This window comes from Pelophylax lessonae, assembly GCF_965119305.1.
Source record: "Pelophylax lessonae genome assembly, chromosome: 9".
NCBI lineage: Eukaryota > Metazoa > Chordata > Amphibia > Anura > Ranidae > Pelophylax > Pelophylax lessonae.
Genome location: NC_138776.1, coordinates 57,648,916 through 57,673,428, shown reverse-complemented (window position 1 = coordinate 57,673,428; position 24,513 = coordinate 57,648,916). Strand labels below are relative to the sequence as shown.

Below are 24,513 nucleotides of genomic sequence, written 5' to 3'. Positions count from 1 at the left end.
GAGTACCCCCCCTTACATTTGATTATCAGTGGGAGAGGATCCCTCATACATCTGTGGTGAGCTGGAGAGGGGCCCTCTTAAATTTGAGGTAAGTGGAAAAGGAACCTCCTTACATTTGTGATTAGTGGAAGAAGACCCCCCTTACATTTGAGTTCAGTGGGAGAGGAGAACCCTTACTTTTGTGGTCAGTGAGAGAGGAGCCCCCTTTCATCTGTGGTCAGTAGAAGAAGCCCCCTATATTTGTAGTCAGTGGGAGAGGAGCCCCCATTCACTTATGGCTTTACATTGGTGGACAGTGGGAGAGAAGCCACCTTTAATTAGTAATAGAGGACAGCCTTACATTTGATGGTCAGTGGGAGAGGAACCCTTTACTAGAGAAATTTAACATAAATAAATCACCGGGACTGGATGGCTTGCACCCGAGGGTTCTTAAAGAGCTCAGCCAGGTGATTGCCAGACCATTATTCTTGATCTTTAAGGATAGTTTACAGACGGGCATGGTGCCAGCTGATTGGAAAAAAGCCAATGTGATACCAATATTTAAAAAAGGGCAGAGATATATCCCGGGTAACTATAGGCCGGTCAGCCTAACATCTGTAGTCTGCAAGATTTTGGAGGGGATGTTAAGGGACCACATACAAGACTTTAGTAATGAAAACGGTATTATTAGTAGTAATCAGCATGGATTCATGAGAAATCGTTCTTGCCAAACCAATCTATTACTATGATGAAGTGAGCTACCACCTAGATAAAGGTAAGCCTGTGGATGTGGTATATCTGGACTTTGCTAAGGCCTTTGACACCGTTCCCCACAAACGCTTACTGTTCAAACTAAGGAAGGTAGGTATGGACCATAAGGTGAGTACCTGGATAGAGAACTGGCTCCAGGGGAGAGTGCAAAGGGTGGTGATTAATGGGGCGTACGCGGATTGGGCGGGTGTGGAAAGTGGGGTCCCCCAGGGTTCTGTCCTGGGGCCAATCCTGTTTAATTTATTCATAAATTATTTAGAGGAGGGAATATCTAGTACAATCTCAGTATTTGCGGATGATACTAAACTAAGCATGCCAATATCTTCTATGCAGGATTTGGAAACCTTACAAGCGGACCTGAACAAAATAACGGGGTGGGCAACTACATGGCAGATGAGGTTTAATGTTGAAAAATGTAAAGTAATGCACTTGGGTGCCAGAAACCAGAAGGCAAGCTACTCACTAGGGGGGGAACCTCTGGGTGAGTCTAGGATGGAAAAGGACCTGGGGGTGCTGGTAGACAACAGGCTTGGCAGTGGCATGCAATGCCAAGCCGCTGCAAGCATAGCCAACAGAATACTGGCATGTATAAAAAAGGGGATTCACTCCAGAAATAAAGAGATTATTCTCCCTCTCTACAAGACTCTGGTCCGGCCACATCTGGAGTATGCTGTCCAGTTCTGGGCACCGGTCCTCAGGAAGGATGTGCTGGAACTGGAGAGAGTCCAGAGAAGGGCAACAAAAATAATTAGGGGAATGGAGGGCATCGGCTATGAGGAAAGACTACAAGCACTGAACTTATTCTCTCTGGAGAAGAGACGATTGAGGGGGGATATGATATCAATGTACAAATACTGTACTGGCGACCCTAGCATAAGGAACAAACTATTCAGAGAAAGGGAATACAATAAGACACGTGGCCACTCACTAAAACTAGAGGAAAGGCGGTTTTACCTTAAAATACGTAGGGGGTTCTTTACTGTCAGAGCAGTAAGGATGTGGAATTCTCTTCCGCAAACAGTTGTATCAGCAGGAAGCATCGATAGTTTCAAAAACTATTTCAAAAAACTATTAGATGGGCACCTTAAAGACCACAACATACAGGGGTATACAATGTACGGTTAACAGCAAACACACACATCATAGGTTGAACTGGATGGACTGATGTCTTTTTTCAACCTCACTAACTAGGCAACTATGTAATTTACATGTGAGGTCTGTAAAAGAAGAGGCCCCTTATATTTGTGGTCAGTATGAGAGGAGCCCCCAAGCACTTATGGCCAGTAAGAGAGGTGGTCAGTGGGAGAGAAGCCCCCTTACATTTGTGTTAAGTGGGAGAGGAGCCCCTTTCATTGATGGTCAATGGGGGTTAAGGCCTATTACATTTGTGGTCAGTGGAATGATAAAATGATGATTAGTGGTAGAAGGGATTGTTACAGACATTCAATATCCCCATTGGAATCAGCGGTTATCTGCTTGCAGAGGTAGACTGGGAAGGGAGGCAATTGCCCCTCGGGCCGCTCTGATACCCCCCAAAAAAGCCGAATCGCTTCCACCGCAGACATGTTTTTTTGTGAACAGGAGTAAAAGTCCATGCTAGTGCCCTACAGTGTGTGGGATGAGGATGAGCATAAAATGCAGGCCGCTTCCCTGGCATAGATAGTGTACACTGTGTTCAAGCAGAGGCCGGCTCTGTGTCCCACCGGAGGCCCTCCTCCCTGTCCAGCCCCGACTGAGCTGCCCCAGCTGCCCCCTGAAGCCCCCTGGCTGGCCAGTTCAGAAACCTGAAGTCGGTGCAACAAGTACTTCCCAGCCTGCCCCGCCTGGTTAGCCTGGAATGGAGCTTCAGCCTGGGATGGGGGCAGGAAAAGGGAGAGTGGGAGGGGGGCTGAGTCGCTTCACCACGGGCCTCTGGGTTGTACTTCCTGGGCCAAAAGTTGCCAGTCAGCCCCTGCCTGCTTGAGAAACATGAGGAAAGGCTATAGTGATGGTGCCGAAGGTATGCAGGCACCATCAGGCAGGAGAACAGTCAACTACCGTTCATTGTTTACAGAATCCCTAACCAACTCTTGAGGAATCTTGGGCTTTCATGGAACTTTGGTTGAGAAGGACTGCTCTAAGCGATTTCAGAACGAAAGAAAACAAAATGTTATTTCTTCAAATAAGCTCAAATTATCAATTTCACATCAATGTTGATCATTTTTTGTCAATGAAAGTGATCAGCTCAATGCAGGAAATCTATTGTAACCTATCAATTGTCTGTTTCGATCAATTAAAATGATCAGATTGAATGCAGAATAGATTGTATGGCCTTGGTTGCGGGGACACAGTAGTATTTTGCACTCTCCAGGTGGCACACACGACTCTTGGTAAAGAGAGTGTCTTTGCTGATTAGTATTTAGAAGACATCTGAATGTGACGGTGGAACCCTTTCCTCGGATGGCCTTGAGCTTTCATCTCACAGTTTCTTGCTTTTGACAGAGAAAATGTCGTTTTGTGTCATTGTGTTCTGTGTATTAATAGAAGAGAAGTCACAATGGAAATTTGCTCATTGTTTCATCAGATCTGGCAGAGTTAACAAAGGGAGAGCGCTAATAACTTCAATGTCACCCAACGCTGTTGTAACACTTCTGAATCCAGGATGGAAACAAAGGTGTGATCATTTCTATAGAACAATGGACAGCTAGATCAGAGGTTTCCACCCCAAACCACTTCAGGCATGTTACAAATAACAGAAATAACAGCTGCTCATCTTAGGAAAAGAAACAAAAACAAAATAATTTTTCCCGTTTAATCCATCCATCTGTGGAGGATGGGGCCACCACAGCCTTCTCCTCAGTATCTGGTAGCCCAGCTAAAGGAAAACTAGGTGATCAGCAGAGGCGCTAACAGGCCATCTGACACAGGGACAATATAGGGAGAGAGCCGGGGGCACCTAACAATATGGCCCCCAAATATTCACATACACAGCTGCCGACTGCCAGGGATGGTGTGCCCTTTGCTGTCTAAGAGGACCTGTAAATACAGGAGTTGACACTGCTATTTTTGAAAAGCTTATTCAGAGCAAAGTGATAGGTATTCTTGAACCAACTCCCATCTGCTGCTACTTCCCAGAGCCTAACCTTGTGTAAGCTCTGTGTTGGAGCTTACACAGGGATATTTATCATGTTCCCCTCTCTCACATGATGGTATTTAAGTCTAATGATGGGTTGCCCATGTCCAAGCGTTGCATCCCGATAGTAGGTCACCTGCTCCCCATAACCAGAAGGTAACTGAGGTGGAGGGGTGGGGTGAGAGTATCAATAGATGGGGGGTTGTTCTCCATCGTGAATCTCTTAAGCAAGCCATAGAACCATGTATTGGCAGGCTGATTGTACCCAAGTTGATCCATCGTTAAACTTGGGAACAACCAGCCTGTTGGATTTTTCATGAGATTTTTATCAGCGGCTATAGCCTCTAGCAATAATCACTGTGTGTTCTGTGGGGGGACGGTTCCCATCGCCCGTAGAACACAATAGCTCCACGAGAGGGATTCCTCCATGAACACTGATCATGTTAAAGAAGAAAGGGAGCAATTTTCTTTCCTGCAACTCGTGGTTTCAGGAAAGAAAATCGCACCATCTGTGACCAGCTTAGGTGACCAGCTTAAGTCTTTTTACTTATTCAGGTAGAGGCTCTGGGGCCGTCATGTTCATTATGCCTTCTCTGCTCCCAAGAAACAAATACGTAGAGCAGACTTTTTAGATTTGTGGAATCTCTGGAGGGGGGCCTGTTTGGTAACATTCATTCAAATGTAGACCTTGTATGTATGCTTAAAGCGGAGTTCCGGCCTATTTTGCAACTTTAGTGATTCTTGGAGTGCTCGCTATGCTGATCAACAATTAAACTGCATCGGTCGTTACCGCCGGAAAGCTGACCGCCGGCTCTAAAAAATGGTACCGGGATGATGCATCATCCCAGGACAACCACTTAAAGTCAGCCGATGTGGGTCTATGTCAGTTTGCGTTAAGTGGTTAATATTAGGACACTTGCCTGTCCAGGGATCCAACGGTGTCTTAACCCAAGATGATTTTTAAATTGGCTCTCGGGTGCTATCACTGCCTTTTGTTGTAAGGAAGACCCGGCAGTAAAGCCCTGTGGCTTCACAGCCGGTTCACTACTGTGCACGTCCTAAGCAAAATGCGCTTTTTGAATGGCCAGGCATCAGGGAAAGGGGAAGGAGAGCTAAACTTCCCAGGAAGTGGGCGCGCGTACCTATCATACCCAGATACCCGCTCACCCCCTGAAAGGTGCAAAATATGGCAGTGGAGGGGGGGGGGGGGGAGGAAGCAAATAAGCAGAGCTTCAACCCCAGAAATATCCCTTTTTCTCTATCGTTCATCGACAGATGCAGCTTCATCTTCCCGCTGGGACTTCGGTCTTCGCTATTATAGGAAAGTTTGTTAGTTTGTGATTTTTTATTTTCACTAGTTCGTTCCTAAGGACCAAGAGCCAGAGGAACTACAAGCAACAGCTGGCTGAGGTTTTCACTGGATAATCTAGATCCTTAAGGTCTCCCAGCCTGGCCAGCGAGCGTGAGCAGGTTATAGTCCAGAACTAGGCATCGCCACGATAGTGCCTCGACGGATGGGGACGAGCCTGCGAGTGGACAGTCTCGCTGGGACCCATACGACCTGGAACGCCCTGAGTCGCAGCTTCCCCTTGGCTGACAGTATCCCCATCCCGGGTGGGAGGTGATCTGTTTCGGAATGGCACCCACCTGGTACTGTGGTATGGTGAGTAAATTGTCCCTCCAAAAACCCATGGCGGTCTCGGGGCAGACGTAGGCCATTCCCTGGAATATAGTCGGAACTTAGGGGCTCCCTTGGTCCCCCTGGCACCTCGGTGGACTAGTCCTGTGTACCCCTCGGTATTGCCCTACCCCTAGAAGGTTTTTACCTTGGGGGGGGGGTAATAATGCGGCCATTGTGGGGCTTATTTGAGGCGGCTGACTTGTCCTGTGTGGGCCCCTGGGCAGGGACCTTCTGATGCCTATTGTTCTGGGCCCTCTTTTGGGGGTCCTGGAGACCACATGGGCACACCGTTGGGGCCGCCATTTTGCTGTGGATCATGATTTTTATATGCCCATTACATTATATGGGCAGCCATTTTCTATAATTCCCCATTGAGAATGCATGAGCGGCCATTTTCCTGAGGTCCATAGGCTGGACAGGCATGCAGCACGGTTTTTAGCTTATGGAGGCTGAGTTGTCTCTTCCTGTACAGTCACTCTGCTTTTAAAGAGACACTGCCCAAATATTTTAAAAAGTGTAACATGGAGTCTCAGGATAATATTTTACATGCAGACCACCCTGGGAGCGATTGTGGGAGCTTCTGGTTCACAGTCCCAGCCAGAGATTGCAGTTTTTTTGCAAAATCTGATGAAGGTAGATTTTGTCTTTGCTAGTGTTGCCAGCCACAAACGCCTTCCGCCCTCACCTTACAGCAGGGTCTTCGGACTTTGAGATAGACATGGCCACCGCAGACCACTCTGAGGGGTCGGTGTCGTCACATTCTAACGGTGAAGGTGACCTGCCCACATCAGCCGTCGCGTGAGAACGCGCTTTGGTGGAAGCTTTGATAGTTTCAGAGCGGGAAACTTTAAGATTGGCTGATGAACCCACAGCACCAGGTACGCAGGTGGCTTTTGGCTCCCACAAATCCTCATAAATTGGGCAAGGTGTTCCCATGTCCAGAATTGTTTTATACTATTGTGGATGAACAATGTTGGCACATTCAGCACGTTGGTGGTGCCTAAGCGTTTTGCAAGGCGTGTCCCCTTTGCGGAGGCAGTGTTCGCTAGGTGGACTGTACCACCAAAAGTGGATCCCCCGGTGTCCAGGTTGAATAAAGCGACTCTGGTACCGGTGGAAGAGTCTCCAACTTTTGAGGACCCCGTGGATAGACGGGTGGAATCCTTGTCCCGCCATTTACATGTGGTAGCAAGTCACATATTAAAGACTACCTTTGTCAATGTTTTGGTAGCACAGACTGCTACGGAATGGGTGAAGTTACTTAAAATCAACTTGGAAGCTGAACGGCTCCCCCCTGTTATGCTGGAACTACTGGACCAATTGGCTCAAGCCCTGGTGTTCATGTGTGCTAGGCCCCTGGATTCAGCCCCGTTGGTGGCCAGGGCGTCAGCAGTGGGGATTGCTATTTGGCGCATGGTGTGGCTAAAAAGCTGGTCGGCGGACCAGGCTTCTAAAAAGGCCTTGACTGATCTTCCCTTCTTAGGGGAGAGGCTGTTTGGATCTTCTCTGGACGAGTTGATCAAAGGTATCACAGGGGGTAAGAGCATCATCTTCCCCAATCCTCTAAGGGCGAGGCGCCAGATCCTAGGTGGGGGCCTTCCTTTAATGCTCATAAAACGTCTTTTCGTGCCTCTGGGTCGCGAGAAAAAGGTAAATAATTCATGTCTTCTGGGGGTTCCAAGAAGCTGTGGTTGGGGAAAGCAAGACCGGCCAATCTGGACCTGCAGACAAGTCCTCGTCTGCATGAAGGTGCGCCCTCACCCGATTCTGGGGTGGGGGGATGTCTTTGTTTCTTTCTGGAACCCTGGACCTCCTTGATTCAGGACAATTGGGTTCACAAATTGATCCGATCTGGGTGCAAGATGGAATTCTGATCTTGCCAGTCGGACAGGTTCTTCCTGTCCATTCTCCTACTCTCCCTAGTCCATTTAAGGGCCTTGCAAGGGGCAGTACACGATTTGCTGTCGCAAGGAGTGATTGTACCAGTTACTTTTCAGGAACGTTTTCAAGAGTTTTATTCAAACCTCTTTACCGTGCCCAGGAAGGAAGGCAAGTTGCGTTCCATCCTGGATCTCAAGGCCCTGAACCACTTTGTGCGGGTATAGAAATTTTGAATGGAATCCATCCGCAAGGTAGTGGCGTCACTACACCAGGGAGATTTCTCAGATATCAAGGGCGCATATCTACACATCCCTATTTACGCTGGACACCAGTGGTTTCTTCGCTTTGCGGTCGCAGAGGAGCATTATCAATTCGTGGCGTTACCCTTTGATCTCGCCTCAGCTCCCAGAGTGTTTACCAAGGTCTTAGCACCAGTTTTGGCATTGCTGTGCCAGCGGGGGATTGCGGTACTGGGGTACTTAGAAGATGTCCTGTTGAGAGCAGACTCTCCTTCAATCTTGTTGAGGGATCTGACTGTCACCGTCAGAACTCTGCAGGATTTCGGTTGGAACATCAATTTCAAGAAATGCGCGCTGACACCTGTCTTGAGACTGGATTATCTGGGCTGGTCTCTGGATTCAGCCTTGGCCAAGGTGTTTCTTCCCCAAGACAAGCTGCAAAAGTTGCAGGAGGCGATTCGGTTGTTGTTGGCGAACAATCTGTCCTCTCTTCGAGTTTGCATGCGGGCCTTGGGTCTGATGGTATCAACCTTCGAGGCGGTTCCGTTTGCTCAGTTCCATACCAGAAAGGGAGATTCTTGTTAAAAGAAACAAGGATCCAAAGTCCTTGGACTCTTTGATTCGGTTAAGCCACAACACAGTCTGCTCTGTTGTAGTGGATTCAGTCTCCAGCACTATGCCAGGGCAAATCCTTCCTCCCGTTGTTTTGGACGGTGGTGACCACGGACGCCAGCCTATCAGGCTGGGGCAGGGTGCTGGGGAAGCTCTGTGCCCAGGGTACCTGCACAATGGAAGAGTTGAAACTACCAATAAATGTTTTGGAGCTCAGAGTAATAACGCTTTGTCTGAGCCATTGGACGACTTGTTTGCAGGATTGTCCGGTTCGGATTCAATCAGACGCTTACATCAATCACCAGGGGGGCACCAAGGGTGTCTTGGCAGCCAATGAGGTGGCCGAGATTCTGGCCTGGGTGGAAAAATGTATTTCAGCCCTCTCTGCTGTACACATTCCAGGTGTGGAGAAATTGCATGCGGATTATCTGAGTCGTCGGTTGTTGGATCTAGTGGAGTTGTCCCTGCACCCGGAAGGGTTTCATCTCCTGTATGTTCGATGGGGGACTCCCGAGTTCGATCTGTTTGCTTCTCGCCTCAACAAGAAGGTTCCTGGCTTCTGTGCAGGATAGAGGTGGAATGGTTCTGGTCATTCTGGTGACCCCGGACTGGCCTCGTCGGCCAGACCTAGTAAGGTTGGTCGCCAGTGCTCCTTGGAGACTTCCTCTCAGGGAAGATCTGCTGTCTCAAGATCCAATCTTCCAACCTGCTTTGCAGTCGCTGGCTTTAATGGCATGTCTGTTGAAAGCCAGGTGTTGGGAGATACAGGTCTTTCTAACTCTGTGATTCCTACGCTATTGAAGACTAGGAAGTTGACTTCTAGGAAGATATATCATCGTATGTGGAAATAGTATATTTCATGGTTTGAATCACTGAAGGGTCACCCTCGCTTGTTTTCGATAGCCAAGGTCTTTGCCTTTCTGCAGAAAGGAGTTGAACAGCGGTTGGCTTTGGGCACTATCAAAGGCCAAGTGTCGGCTTTGACTATATATTTCCAATGCCCGTTAGCTATGCAATGCTTTGATTTGTACCTTTATACAGGGAGTGCGCCATATGACTCCTCTGAGAAGATCCCCGCTACCTCCATGGGACCTCAATCTGGTATTATCTGTTCTTCAACAGCCTCCTTGTGAGAACAGTCAGGAGATTTCTCTGCTTTCGTGGTCCCAGAAGGTTGCCTTCTTGGTGGATATCACTTCCGCTCGCAGAGTATCTGAACTGGCGGCGTTGTCCTGCCGCTCACCTTATCTGGTGATACACAGGGATAAAATGGTACTTCGACCTAATCAGTCATTTCTTCCTAAGGTTGTTTCGGATTTTCATCTGAATGAAGACATTGTGTTGCCTTCACTCTGCCCTAAGCCCAAACATTCTAAGGAATTTGTGTTGCACTCTTTGGATGGGGTTCAGGGCGATCAGGGTCTATCTGAAGACCACTGAGTCTTTTAGAATATCAGACGCCCTTTTTATTCTTACTGAAGGATCTCGTAAGGGATTGGCTGTGTCTGCAGTGACCATATCCAGATGGATCAGGCAGACTGTAGTTCAGGCTTATTCACTGAAGGGTCAGGTTCCGCCTTTCCCATTGAAGGCGCATTCTACCTAGAGCGCGGAGTGCCTCTTGGGCTTTTCGCCATCAGGCGTCGGTGCTGCAAGTCTGCAAGGCGGCAACTTGGTCGTCTGTGCATACGTTAACAAAAATTCTACAAAGCAGATGTGTTGGCATCTTCGGATGCTTCTTTTGGCCACAAGGTTTTGCAGGCTGCTGTTTAAAGAGAATTGTTTTTTTTTTTTTTGTTTCTCTTTGAGGGTGTATTGTGTTTTCAGGGAAAGCTCCAGTTGTTCCTGATTGAGCTCCATGTTCCCTGGTTGGCTAAGTTTAGCCTTTGGGGAGTTAAGTTTCCGTTTGCATTGTCTTCCCACCCCTCATTAATATACTGCTTTGGGACATCCCTATAGTCTCTGACTACATGGAGATGCGTCTGTCGATGAACAATAGAGAAAACTGTATTTTTGTAAGAACTTACCGTAAAATCCTTTTCTCTGAAGTTCATCAACAGATGCAGCACCCGCCCCTCTACTTATGATTGAATTGTTTTTTTTCTATTCTAAACACTGCTTGCAACTAAACTGCTTGATGATAGCAGGGTGTGTGGGGTTAAGCCTGCAGGGACAGCCTCCATAGGTGTGGTTAATCTTTTTTCTTGCCTAGTGCCTATTCCTGATAGGAGGAGCATAACCCTATAGTCTCTGACTAGATGGAGCTGCGTCTGTCGATGAACTTCAGAGAAAAGGATTTTACGGTAAATTCTTTCTTTTTTTTCCATTAAAGGGAAGTGAGAAGTGTTTTATTCTCTCTATCTGTCTATATTTCCACATGTTAAAGCCTAAGTGCAGCCTTAATAAAAAAAAAAATCAGTGCAAGGGACTAACTTACAGGCATTTGGATATATCCTTTGTGCTGATGTTCATTCTTTTAGGTGAAATCTTCCTCTGTTTATGCCCCTCCTACCCCCGCTGTCATATTCTTCTAGTGTGACAACGGTGAATAGAATTAAGAAGCTGCCACTGGCTCTAATTCCACCCAGCTCTGCCCTACATATATGCTGTGCTAAAGCTTCTATGAATGGAAAGTGATCTATGAAAGGAGACCAGGCGGATGATTGATAGGTCTGCCCCCTCTATTTATAGATCATGTTTCATGAAATTATTACTTTGATGCCTAGAGTTCTGCTTTAAAGTGACTCTAAATCCAAATTTAAAAAAAAATGTCATGTATTGAAGCTTTCCATTACATGTGACGGCTGCATTTGTTTTCATTTTTTTCAAGCTTTATTGCTTCTTTATGTGATGATTCTGCCATTAACACATTTCATGTCCCAGGATGACAAGGCTCACTCACTGTACTCTATTTATAGGGGAGCAGTGTTATCACCCTAAGGGGGGACCGCAGAACACTTCCCCTCTTCTCCATAAATCTGGGGGAGGGGTTCTCTAAGATAGCTGGGAACATTGCAACTGAAAAGAGTCAGAACAGGAAGTTATCAGCTCTCTGGAGTTCTGGCAGGATCAATAGGGGAATTTTGCACTTACTGAACAGATAGAACAAAACACTTACAATGGTATATTTAATAGACGAAAAGGGAAAAAATAAGAGTAGTTCATAGTTCTGGTTTACATACACTGAGCTGTCAGAAATACTGCCTGCTTCTAAAGAATGCCACATCCCTGGCTGTCTCCATTTCTAAGTCACTGACCCAAAAAAGCATGTAAAAAGTGAAGTTAAGATTTTGGATCTGCAGATTGTTCCAGGTCTTCAGAACTGCCAGGTAACTGGTATTTCCTGAGAGAGGAGAACAAAATGGGAGCCACCATAGATCTATAACCACTGATAATCAGCTGGGGGAAGTTATACTGTATACAGGGTATGGGGTACCTTGTCATTGTTCCTCACTGTGCAAAACACTTCAACCTCCAGGGCCGCATTTCCTGCTCCACCCAGAATTTTCCTTCCACGGAGATTGCTGATCACCGGAGGCTTTGACAGTTCCGCAAAGTAGTTAGACTGCAAAAAAAAGTGAAAAGTGGAATGAGAAGGTATATAGTACAGCCATCTCCAGTACAACCGTCCAAAATACAATAATACAACCATATCCAGTACAGCCGTCTCCTGCCTCAAATAAATAAATCCCTCCTTCCTCTGATTGGCTCCACCATCTACTGAATATCTCCATCGAATATCTCCGCCTTTCTCTGAACAGCTCCACCATTTACTAAATATCTCTGCCGCCTTCTGATTAGCTCCACCCGCTACTTATTATCTCTGCCTTCTTCTGATTAGCTCCAACCTCTACTGAATACCTCTGCCTTCTTCTGATCAGCTCCACCCTCTACCTAATATCCCAGCATTAGTCTTTTTTTTCCAGGCAGGTACCTGGGCAGAATGGGTTGGTGGAGCAAGATACAAGGGACTTCCAGTATGTGTGGGGGATACACAGAGTGAAGAAATGTAATCAGCACACCAAGGATTCCTCAGAAGGGCAATGTTTCGGAGACACACGGGGCTCCTCTGTCATCGTTTCGTCTGTGTACAGTGTGACCATGTGAATAAAGCTTTGGACCCATCTGAGGAATCCATGGTGTGCTGATTAAATTTCTTCACTTTGTCTACAGTTTCCAGCTGGTGGTCATTGCATGACTACAGCCATTTTAAGGAACATGTGTGTGTGTGGGGGGGGGGGGGGGTGGAACATTGCATTTGGGGATACATACTGGTACAGGTACTGAGGTAGGTTAGTGGTGGTAGTTGGGGTATATATGGAGAGGAGTACACATAGCAGTAGGGGTATTCTGTATATAAGGCGGGGAAGGGGGTTAAGGTATATGTTGTTGTACAAAGGGGGGAGGAGGGGAATAAAGTGGGGTATGTGTGTGTGGAGGGGGGGGGGGGAATTACATAACGGGTATATTGTGGGGTATATGGTGGGAGGGGGGTATATAGTGGGGTAAATGGTGGGAGGGGTTATATAGTGGAGTATATATAGTGGGATGGGGTATGTAGTTAGATATATGGTGGGAGAGGGGTATATAGTGAAAGAAGGGTATATAGTGGAGTATATAATGGGAGGGGGTATATAGTGGAAGGGGGTATACAGTGGGGTATATGGTGGGTGGGGGTATATGGTGAGCTATATGGTGGGAGGGAGGTTTAGAGTGGGGTATATGGTGGGAGGGGTATATAGTGGGGTATATGGTGGGAGGGAGGGGTACATGGTGGGAGGGGGTATATGATAGGAAGGAGGTATATAGTGGGGTACAATGTTGGAGGGGGGTATATAGTAGGGGTACATGATGGGAGGGAGTTATATAGTGGGAGGGGGTATGTAGTGCGGTATATGATGGGAGGGAGGTATATAGTGGGGTATATGGTGGGAGAGGGGTATATAGTGGGAGAGGGTATATATAGAGGGGTTTACGGTGGGAGTTGGTTATATAGTGGGGTATATGGTGGGAGAGGGGTGTATAGTTAGATGAGGTATATAGTGGGGTATATGGTGGGAGAGGGGTGTGTAGAGGGGTATATGGTGGGAGAGGGGGACTTGGTGGGAGAGGGTAGTGGGGTATATGGTTGAAGGGAGGTATATAGTGGGAGGGGGTATATAGTGGGGTATATGGTGGGAGAGGGGAATATGGTGGGGCTATATAGTGGGAGAGGGGTATATAGTGGTGTATATGGTGGGAGGGGGTATATAGGGGGTATACTGTATGGTTGTAGGAGGTATACAGTGGGGTATATGGTGGGAGAGGGCTATGTAGTGGGGTATATAGTGGGAGCGGGTATATGGTGGGAGAGGGGGACTTGATGGGAGAGGTTATATAGTGGGTTATATGATTGAAGGGAGGTATATAGTGGGGTATATAGTGGGAGGGGGTATATAGTGGGAGAGGGAATATAGTGGGGTATATGGTGGGGGTATATAGTGGGAAAGGGGTATATAGTGGGGTATATGGTGGGAGGGAGGTATATCATGGGAGAGGATTATCATGTGGGGTATCTGGTGGTAGGGGGCTATATAGAGGGGTATATGATGGGAGGGGGTATATAGTGAGAGGGGGAATATAGTAGGGTTTATGGTAGGACTGGTTATATAGTGGGAATATGGTGTGGGGGGGGGGTTATATTGTGGGAGGGGATATATGGGTGGAGGGAGGTATAGAGTTGGAAGGGGGTATGTGGTGGGGTATATGGTGGGAGGGAGGTATATAGTGGGGTAAATGGTGGGAAGGGGTATATAGTAGGAGGGGGGTATATGGTGGGAGAGCGGTTTATAGTGGGAGGGGGTATATAGTGGGGTATATAGTAGGAGGGTTGTATATGGTGGGAGAGCAGTTTATAGTGCGAGGGGGTATATAGTGGGGTATATGGTGGGAGGGGGTAAATAGTTGGAAGGGGGTATACAGTGGGATATATAGTGCAGTATATGGTAGGAGGGGAGGTATATTAGTGGGAGAGGGGTATATGGTGTGAGGGGGGTATATGGTGTGAGGGGGGTATATAGAGTGGTATATGATGGGAGAGGGGTATATAGAGAGAGGGCGAAAAGTAGGGTATATGGTGGGAGGAGGTATATAGTGGGATATATGGTGGGATAGGGGTATATAGTGGGAGGAGGTATATAATGGGGTATATGGTGAGAGAGGGGTAATTGGTGGGAGGGGGTATAAAGTAGGGTATATGGGTGAAGGGAGGTATATAGGGCGGGTATATAGTAGTGTATATGGTGGGAGGGAGGTATATAGTGAGGTATATGGTTGGGGTGGTGTATATAGTGGGAGGGGTATATAGTGGGGTATATGGTGAGAGGGGGTATATTGTGTTGGGGGGTATATAGTGGGAGGTGGGTATATGGTGGGGGGTGGATGTATATTAGGGTATATGGTGGAAGGGGGTATATAGTTGGGTATATAGGTAGGAGGGGGTATATAGTGGAGTATATGGTGGGAAGGGGGTATATAGTGGAGTATAAGGTGGGGGGTATATAGTGGGAGGGGGGTATAAAGGGAGGCGGAAGAGGGGGTATATAATGGGGTATATGGTGGAGGGGGGATTTTGGGAGGAGGGGGAAACATAGTGGAGTATATGGTGGGAGGGCGGTATATAGTGGGGTATATGGTGGGAGGGGGGTATATAGTGCGGTAGATGGTTGGAGGGGGTATATGGTGGGAGGAGGTATAAAGTGGGGTACATTGAGGGAGAGGGGTACATGATGGGAGGGGGTATATAGTGGAGTATATGGTGGGAGGGGGGTATTTAGTGGAGTATATGGTGGGAGGGGGGTTATATAGTGGAGTATATGGTGGGAAGGGATATGTAGTGGGGTATATAGGGAGGAGGGGGGTATACAATGGGGTATATGGTGGGAGGGGGTACATGATGGGGTATATGGTGGGAGGGGGTATATGGTGGGAGGGGGTATATTGGGAGTAGGGGGGTATATAATGAAGTATATGGTGGGAGGGGGTATATACAGAGGAGGGGGGTATTTAATGGGGTATATGAATGGAGGGGAGTATATGAATGGGGTGTATGGTGGGAGGGGGGTATATAATGGGGTTTATGGTGGGAGGGGGTATATAGGGAGGAGGGGGGTATATGGTGGGAGGGGGGTATATAATGGGGTATATGGTGGGAGGGGGTATATACAGAGGAGAGGGGTATATAATGGGAGGGGGATGAGGGGGTGTATATGGTGGATGGGGGTATATAGTGGAGTACAGGGCAGCCATCAGAAATTTTTGGGCCCCTTACACAGCTTTTGGCCTGGGCCCCTCCGGGCCTGACCACCAACATTCCGCAGGGCCCACCGAATCCGCCCACTGGCCACTCCACCGAGTTCTTCAGTGCACCTACTGCTATTTTAACGCTCTTACAACTTAATACATGAAAATGAATCCAATGTAGCAAAGCAACATCCCCATATATTCAGCAAAGAGACATCCCAATCCAACAAAGACTGTCTCATATTCAGCAAAGAGACATCCCAATCCAGCAAAGAGACAGCCTCATTTTTTTCAGCAAAGAGACAGCGCAATCCAGCCAAAGAGACATCCCTTCAGCTGCATCGGCTTACTCTGCAGCCGTCCTGCTTTAGCAATTGCTAGTTACTACAGCAGCAACAACTCAGTCTCGTTGGTTGGGGCCTGGGCGGTCGCGCCCCTCAGAACGACTGGGGCCCCTAACGTGTATGGGCTGCCCCCCCCCCCTAAATGGCTGCCCTGGTGGAGTATATGGCGGGAGGGGGATATATAGTGGTGTTTATGGTGGGAGGCGGTATATAGGGAGGAGTGTGTATATAGTGGGGTATATGGTGAGGGGTGTATAGTGGGGTATATGGTGAGGGGTGTATAGTGGGGTATATGGTGAGGGGTGTATAGTGGGGTATATGGTGAGGGGTGTATAGTGGGGTATATGGTGAGGGGTATATAGTGGGGTATATGGTGAGGGGTGTATAGTGGGATATATGGTGAGGGGTGTATAGTGGGGTATATGGTGAGGGGTGTATAGTGGGGTATATGGTGAGGGGTGTATAGTGGGATATATGGTGAGGGGTGTATAGTGGGGTATATGGTGAGGGGTGTATAGTGGGATATATGGTGAGGGGTGTATAGTGGGATATATGGTGAGGGGTGTATAGTGGGGTATATGGTGAGGGGTGTATAGTGGGGTATATGGTGAGGGGTGTATAGTGGGATATATGGTGAGGGGTGTATAGTGGGATATATGGTGAGGGGTGTATAGTGGGGTATATGGTGAGGGGTGTATAGTGGGATATATGGTGAGGGGTGTATAGTGGGGTATATGGTGAGGGGTGTATAGTGGGATATATGGTGAGGGGTGTATAGTGGGGTATATGGTGAGGGGTGTATAGTGGGGTATATGGTGAGGGGTGTATAGTGGGATATATGGTGAGGGGTGTATAGTGGGGTATATGGTGAGGGGTGTATAGTGGGATATATGGTGAGGGGTGTATAGTGGGGTATATGGTGAGGGGTGTATAGTGGGGTATATGGTGAGGGGTGTATAGTGGGGTATATGGTGAGGGGTGTATAGTGGGATATATGGTGAGGGGTGTATAGTGGGGTATATGGTGAGGGGTGTATAGTGGGATATATGGTGAGGGGTGTATAGTGGGATATATGGTGAGGGGTGTATAGTGGGGTATATGGTGAGGGGTGTATAGTGGGGTATATGGTGAGGGGTGTATAGTGGGGTATATGGTGAGGGGTGTATAGTGGGGTATATGGTGGGAAGGGGGTATATAGGGTGGAGGAGTTATATTGCGGAGTATATGGTGGGAGGGGGTATATAATAAGAGGGGGTATATAGGGAGGAGGGGGTATATGGTGGGAGAGGGGTATATAGGTAAGAAGGGGTATATGGGAAGGGAGAGTATATGGAGGAGTATATGGTGAGAGGGGGGGTATATTTAGTAGGGTATATGGGGGGGGGGGGGATATATAATAGGGTATAAGGGGGGAATGGGGGGGGGGGTGTATATGATATATATAGCCGGGCTCATACCAGGTAGCCGGGTAGGTCGGGCGGGTTGAGCCGGTATCCGGTGTTCAGGGCCTCCTCCACCCTCTCCGGTATGTGCAGTCTCCGGTAGTATTGGGCGGCACTCATGGCCTCCTCCCGGTGTCGGCTCCCGTCGGTGCGGCTCATGTCTCCTCAGGACGCTCTGCCAGTCACCATGGAAACCGTTGCACAAACACTGAGACCTCTAGTGTCCAGGCTACTACAAGATGGCGGATCCACCCTGCCACGCTCCTGTCCGTCCAATCCAGAGTCCGCCCCTCCTCCGTGTATTGTACGGGGGCGGAGTGGACACCAAGCCCCTCCCAGGTCATACCAGGTATACATTTACTGACAGTGGGCTGAGATGTGAAGCTGACCTCCCTCACACAAGTCAGTAGAAGGGGATCTGGAATGGAAGTCTCCTCTCTGCTCCCCTCCATATCCCAATAGAAGGGTTTAGATATCTCTGCTCCATCAGTGAGGGGGAATAATAGGAATGATATCTGCTGAGAGCGGTGCTGTACATCTCATTGTGTTTGTCTCCTCTTCTGATCTCGGACTACAAATCCCTGTACTGTTCCTATAAGAACAAGGGGAGTGATTTAGTAGTTTTGCAAAAGATGATGGGCAGGGCTGACACCTATGAACTCACTCTGGAACTCAGGGTTTCCCGCACAGTCCCTCACGTTCCAGTTTTGACATCCTGAAGCCAAATGCACAGGACACGTAAAAACGATTGCAATCACTACTTTTGCTAATTGTGCCACACCACACAGCATGGTCGCTGCGGTACGATGTGGATTGGTGGTCGTAAAATGCATTGCTTTTGCAAGATTCATGTTGGGTGCTATTAACAATTAATGGCGAGCGCGCAGCGTATTCACATGCAATGTGGGAAACATGCATTGCATGCACCTTTCCAGCACCACATTACAGTGTGAACCAGCCCTTACTCCCACAGAAACACTGAGCTGTGAGAGCGAGCAGACCACGCATGCACGGGGGGGGGGGGGGGGGGCGAGGAGTGTTCATTTTTAGATTCTGGGTGGGGCTGCGCATGTGGCACTAGGTGTATACTGCCACCCACAGTCCACACCATACAGCATGGTTGCTGCGATACAATGTGGTTAGGTGGCCACAAATGCGCTGCTTTTGCGGGAAGCGTGTTGGGTGCCATTAACAATTAATAGCGACCATGCACGTCTCTCAAGGGCAATGCATTTCAGTGTGGGAAACGTTCACAGGATGCACCTTTGTAGCACCATGCTGTAGTGTGAACTGGCCCTTACTCTCACAAAAACACTGAGCTGCAAAAGTGAGCAGACTGCGCATGCATGGGTGGCGCTGGCTGTATACTGCCATCTGCAGGGCGGACTGGGGAGGACAATGGTATCAGCAACTGAATTGATTTGGGGAACAGAGCACAGTATTTTACTACAATGGGACAGTGTGGTGGATGGGAATCACTTTGGGAAGTGCTTGTAAAGGTAGATACAGGGCCGGTGCTAGACTATTTTACGCCCTAGGCAAGACCAGCTACTTGCGCCCCTTCCAAAAAAAAAGGGAATGGGTTAAAAACTCCTCTATGTCATACCCAGTGACCCTGATCCGATGGTTCCTCCATGTTATGCTTTCATACCCAGTGACCCTCCATATTCCTCCATGTCACACCCAGGGACCCTAATGTCCCTCTGTGTCACACCCAGGGACTTTGATGTTTTTCCATGTCACACCCTTGGACCCCAATATTCCTCCATGTCATGCTGTCATACCCACTGACCCTGATGTTCCTCCATGTCACACCCAAGGACCCCCATGTTCCTCCATGTCATGCTGTCATACTCAGTGACCCAAATGTTCCTCTATGTCAGACCCTGATGTTTTTCCATGTCACAGTTGGGGACCCTGATGTTCCTCCATGTCACACCTGGGGACCCTGATGTTCCTCCATGTCACACTTGGGGACCCCAATCCCCCATAGCACACCCAGGGACCCTAATTCCTCATGGCACACCTGGTGACCCCGAACTCCTGTTACACCCGGTGACCCGTATCCTCCATGTCACACCTGGTGACTCTGATTCCCCATGGCACACCTGGTGACCCCGATTCCCTTTCATACCAGGGATGCTCCATGTAACACCCAGGGACTCCGATCCCCTGTTCTGGGGACACTAACTGGGTGGTATGAAGAGAGTGGCCCCCACTCTGCCCTCCTCCACAGTGATCCTGCTGATTCCTTCTCCCAAGACGCTCCTCTCCTGGACCACAGTGCTCACCACAGCTCCAACCGGCTCCTGGTGGAGGGAAAAGCAGCAGTCCGAGAGCTCCGCATGTCCTTCATCACCAACCTCCTCAGACCATTCCGGTGCTTCGTTGCTTCTGCCCCAGTAAAGGTTCCGCCCTCCAGTGCCGAGCTCAGGTTCAGCTCTCCTCTGCTCCCTGCTTAATACCAACCCAGGGAAATGAACGGCTGCCTACCAGCTCAGTGCAGAGAGTCACTTCCTGCCTGGGGTTAAGGCTGTTCAGCCCCAGCTGAAGAGGATCATCATGCAGGCAGCACTCTGGTGGGCTCCATTCCTGCCTCTTGGGGCCCCTCCAACAGTGGTGGAAAGCCATGGCCTGATAGTTCCGCCACTGCCCAAGACACCTGGCATCTTTCTCTGTCCCTTCTTCCTCCCCTACCACCACCTCTCCCCTCAGCTCACAATAATCATTCATGATGGAGAGAGAGTGCCGACTCCTGGCTGCGCCCCTAGGTGGCAATGCGCCTTAGGCGGCTGTCTAGTTTGCCTAGTGGAAGCACCAGCCCTGGGTAGATATAGACATGCATCTAAATCTCGCTTCTCTCTGAGACTCGGGCCACGTTCGGATCTTGCTTCAGAGGCTACTGACAGGTGGCGAGGAATTATTGCGACGCCTCCTTACCGCCCGTTTTAACTCAATTTTTGCCAACAAACAGGTCGCAACTACCTGCATTGCACACGGGTGCTGGGCGTTTGCAGCGCTTCCCCATTGACCTAAATGTGTCAGGTTACCTTGTGGCTTCGGCATGTAAACACCCCCATCCACTGTCTTTTGCAGCTTGGGGGGGGGGGGGGGTTGGTAAGTAGCAAAAACACGGCTCAGCCACACATTTTTGCCACCCAAACAAGACCTAAATATGCAGTATATACAGTAGACATATATAAATATTTATATATATATATATTTTTTTTTGTTAGTAAGTAGTGTCTCACAAAAATAATTTTATACCACAACTTATATAGACTTTTCAAACTAATATGTACGTCTTTTGTTTGCATGAACACATACCTAACTTTCAATACAAACATTGAACAGGAAATAAAAACTATTTTAGGCTTTTGTGCAATCCATAGACAAAAAAAAACAAAACAAAACCTAAAGGAAAAAACAAAACATTTTTTTCCCCTGGTCAGTGATAGAGCCCATTCACACAAGTGTTTCAATCGCAGGATGCACAGATGTCCCTTGCAGGCACCTGTTGAAAGCAATGACAGGCTGCAGAAACCTCTACGCACTTCCTGAACCAGGACACAGATAGATTGCATTCTGGTTCGTGAATCTGACCCACACAGACGCACACTCAAGGGTGCGCTTAGAGATCTCTGTAGCCGGTGGCCTGTCATTGATTCCAACAGGCTGCCTGCATTGAACCAGGGCCACCGATCGGGGGGGAGGAGCACCGGTCCTCCTGTAGGGGGCTCAGGCACATAAGGGGTAGGTAGATCGGAGAGGGGGGGGGAGCAGTTACAGGAACAATGCATTGTGTGTCTCTCCCTGAAGCAGCTGAAAGCTGGTTTCTCCCCCTCTTCCTCTCGCCGGCTTTCAGCTGCTGCAGGGAGAGAAACACAATGCATAGTTTCTGTAATTGGCCCCCTGCACTGATCCACCTCTCTGTCCTGCCCACATTGGATCACCCCCCCCCCCCAGTGTGCCCCCCAGCAGCGCTGCCAGCTTTCCTCTTCCACCGGGCGCTGCTGGTACACAGTAGGAAGGGTCAGCTGTCAGGACTAAGAGTGAGGGAAGGGGCCGGTAAATTACATCAGGGCCGGCTGCCCTGGGTGCAATGGTTTCCTTCTGTTGCAAGGCTGACAGGAGAAGTGACAGCAGCAGGGATTTTGACAAGCAAGTGACTGCTGGGCATAGTATCCCCTAAGCTTTCACATCATGAGCATGGAAGGCGGTGCAGTTTGGAATTTTAGCTCTGGGCCCTGGATGACCTAGTCCCGTCACTGAATGACATTACTTCTTTTAGTGAATAAATTGGACATAGTGTGGGATGGGTACCGATCGCTCCTGTGTCCATTAATAACTGAGCATTGTAAACTGTTTACTATGCTTCGGTTTATGAACGGGAGCCTCTGTCTCCTATTCATTTATCTTCAATGCTGAGGCTGCAGAGAAAGGAACTGGATAAACTGTGTCCTCTATTCCTTTCTCTGTTTCAAAGGCGAGATGTCAGGGGTCTGTTTGGACCCCTGATATTTCACCCAAGCCCCTCCCCCCAACAGCATTGAAAAAAAAATGTAAAAAAGTTTTTAAAAGTTTAAATTGTAGAAAATCATTAAAAAACTGGTCCATACAGTGTGAATGAGTTACATAGTTAGTGAGGTTGAAAAAAGACACCAGTCCATCCAGTTCAACCTATGATGCGTGTGTGTGTTTGCTGTTAACCGTACATTGTATACCCCTTTATGTTGTGGTCTTTAAAGGTGCCCATCTAATAGTTTTTTGAAAGTTTCGATGCTCCCTGCTGATACGACTGCTTGTGGAAGAGAATTCCACATCCTTACTGCTCTGACAGTAAAGAACCCTTTACGTGTTTTAAGGTTAAACCATTTTTCCTCTAGTTTTAGTGAGTGGCCACGTGTCTTATTGTATTCCCTTTCTCTGAAAAGTTTGTTCCTTATGCTAGGGTCATCACCAGTACAGTATTTGTACATTGATATCATATCCCCCCTCAATCGTCTCTTCTCCAGAGAGAATAAGTTCAGTGCTTGTAGTCTTTCCTCATAGCTGATGTCCTCCATTCCCCTAATTATTTTTGTTGCCCTTCTCTGGACTCTCTCCAATTCCAGCACATCCTTCCTGAGGACCGGTGCCCAGAACTGGACAGAATACTCCAGATGGGGCCGGACCAGGGTCTTGTAGAGAGGGAGAATTATCTCTTTATTTCTGGAGTGAATCCCCTTTTTTATACATCCCAGTATTCTGTTGGCTTTGCTTGCAGCGGCTTGGCATTGCATGCCACTGCCAAGCCTGTTGTCCACTAGTACCCCCAGGTCCTTTTCCATCTTAGATTCACCCAGAGTTCCCCCCCCCCCCCCCCCCAGAGAGTAGCTTGCTTTCTGGTTTCTGATGCCCAAGTGCGTTACTTTACATTTTTCAACATTAAACCTCATCTGCCATGTAGTTGTCCACCCCATGATTATGTTCAGGTCCGCTTGTAAGGTTTCCACATCCTGCATAGAAGATATTGGCATGCTTAGTTTAGTATCATCCACAAATACCGAGATTGTAATGGATATCCCCACCTCTAGGTTGTTTATGAATAAATTAAACAGGATTGGTCCCAGGACAGAACCTTTGGGGCCCCCTTTCCACACCCGCCCAATACGAGTACTCCCCATTTATCACCACCCTCTGGACTCTTCCCTGAAGCCAGTTCTCTATCCAGGTACTCACCCTATGGTCCATACCTACATTCCTTAGTTTGTCCAATAGGCGTTTGTGGGGAACGGTGTCAAATGCCTTTGCAAAGTCCAGATACACCACATCCACAGGCTTACCCTTATCTAGGTGGCAGCTCGCTTCATCGTAGAAGTTAATAGATTGGTCTGGCAAGAAAATTTTTAATAAATCTGAATGCTGATTACTACTAATTATACCGTTTTCATTACTAAAGTCTTGTATATAGTCCCTTAACATCCCCTCCAAAATCTTGCAGACTACAGATGTTAGGCTGACTGGCCTATAGTTACCCGGGATATATCTCGGCCCTTTTTTAAATATTGGTACCACGTTGGCTTTTTTCCAATCAGCTGGCACCATGCCCGTCTGTAAACTATCCTTAAAGATCAATAATAATAAAAAAAGAAAAAAAAAATGAATAATGGTCTGGCTATCACCTGGCTGAGCTCTTTAAGAACCCTCGGGTGCAAGCCATCCGGTCCCGGTGATTTATTTATGTTAAGTTTCTCTATGTTAGTTCTAAGTCTATCCTCTGTTAGCCATGGCGGAACTTCCTGAGGGGTATTATTTAATTTAGTTGTCATCTGTTACTCTATGGGGATACAGCGGCTGCATAAAGTCAGCCGCAGGTCCTTATCTGACAGGTGTGAGGGTGTGGGTGTGTGGTCCCAAATCCATACTGTCAGTGTTTGAGGCCATACACCTGCATCCACATGCCCATCAAATTAGAACCTGCGGCTGTGTTCGTACAACTGCTGCATCCCCATAGCGTAACATAGGCTGCCTGTCCACAGCAATAGCCACATTAAAAAAAAATGCAGATTCACACCGTACAGGCCACAGCCCTTTTGTGAATGAGCCTCACGACCTCATTCACACACACACAACTTTATTAGCTCAATACATTTTTATGTTTAGATTAAGCAAGAATTTATGTTAAATTTATGTAAAAATGTATGTTTTTTTTTTAAATTGTGACAGCGAGCGGGGGAAGAAGATCCACCATTTTTCACCATTCAGAGGACACTTTGCATTCTCTCAGTGAATGCAAAGTATTCTAAAAAAAGTATAGTAAAAAAAAAAGCATTTGCAGGTTTAACTAATAATTTGTTCTGCATATCTCTCCTTTAAAGGGGTGTGACCTATGCCTACATACTTTTGTTAATAGTCTTCTCCTGTTCCCATCTCAAAATATGAGGTATGCTTTTGTAACATGTCACCTATTTTCAGGGTGTAACATGCTACTAATGTTCCAGGCCGGCCCCAGCAAATTCTCATCATCCCCCATTAAAATCTAAAGAAATCATGGCCATGCAGGGCTCTGCACGTCATTCATACACAGTGTTTTGTGAATGAATGGGCTACAACTACTGATAGCCTTTGCAGCAGTCGGCTTGTAAGTTCTCAATGAACTACCTGTTGAGACAGACGGCTTACGTTGACA

At 47.8% G+C, this 24,513-nt stretch overlaps 1 protein-coding gene across 3 annotated transcripts in view; it reads right to left on the bottom strand.

The window, feature by feature from the left end:
• Nucleotides 1–17,592, bottom strand: part of ENO4 (enolase 4) — a 66,895-nt gene extending 49,303 nt beyond the window's left edge. For all 3 annotated transcript variants that reach the window (XM_082266772.1, XM_082266774.1, XM_082266773.1), the window contains exons 1-2: nt 17,358–17,592; nt 11,712–11,840 (exon numbers count right to left, since the gene is read on the bottom strand). In XM_082266772.1, coding sequence (XP_082122898.1) covers nt 11,712–11,840; nt 17,358–17,501 — 273 coding nt within the window. In that variant the 5' untranslated portion in view covers nt 17,502–17,592. The remainder of the gene's footprint in view (nt 1–11,711; nt 11,841–17,357) is intronic.
• Between the last annotated feature and the right edge of the window lie 6,921 nt (nt 17,593–24,513).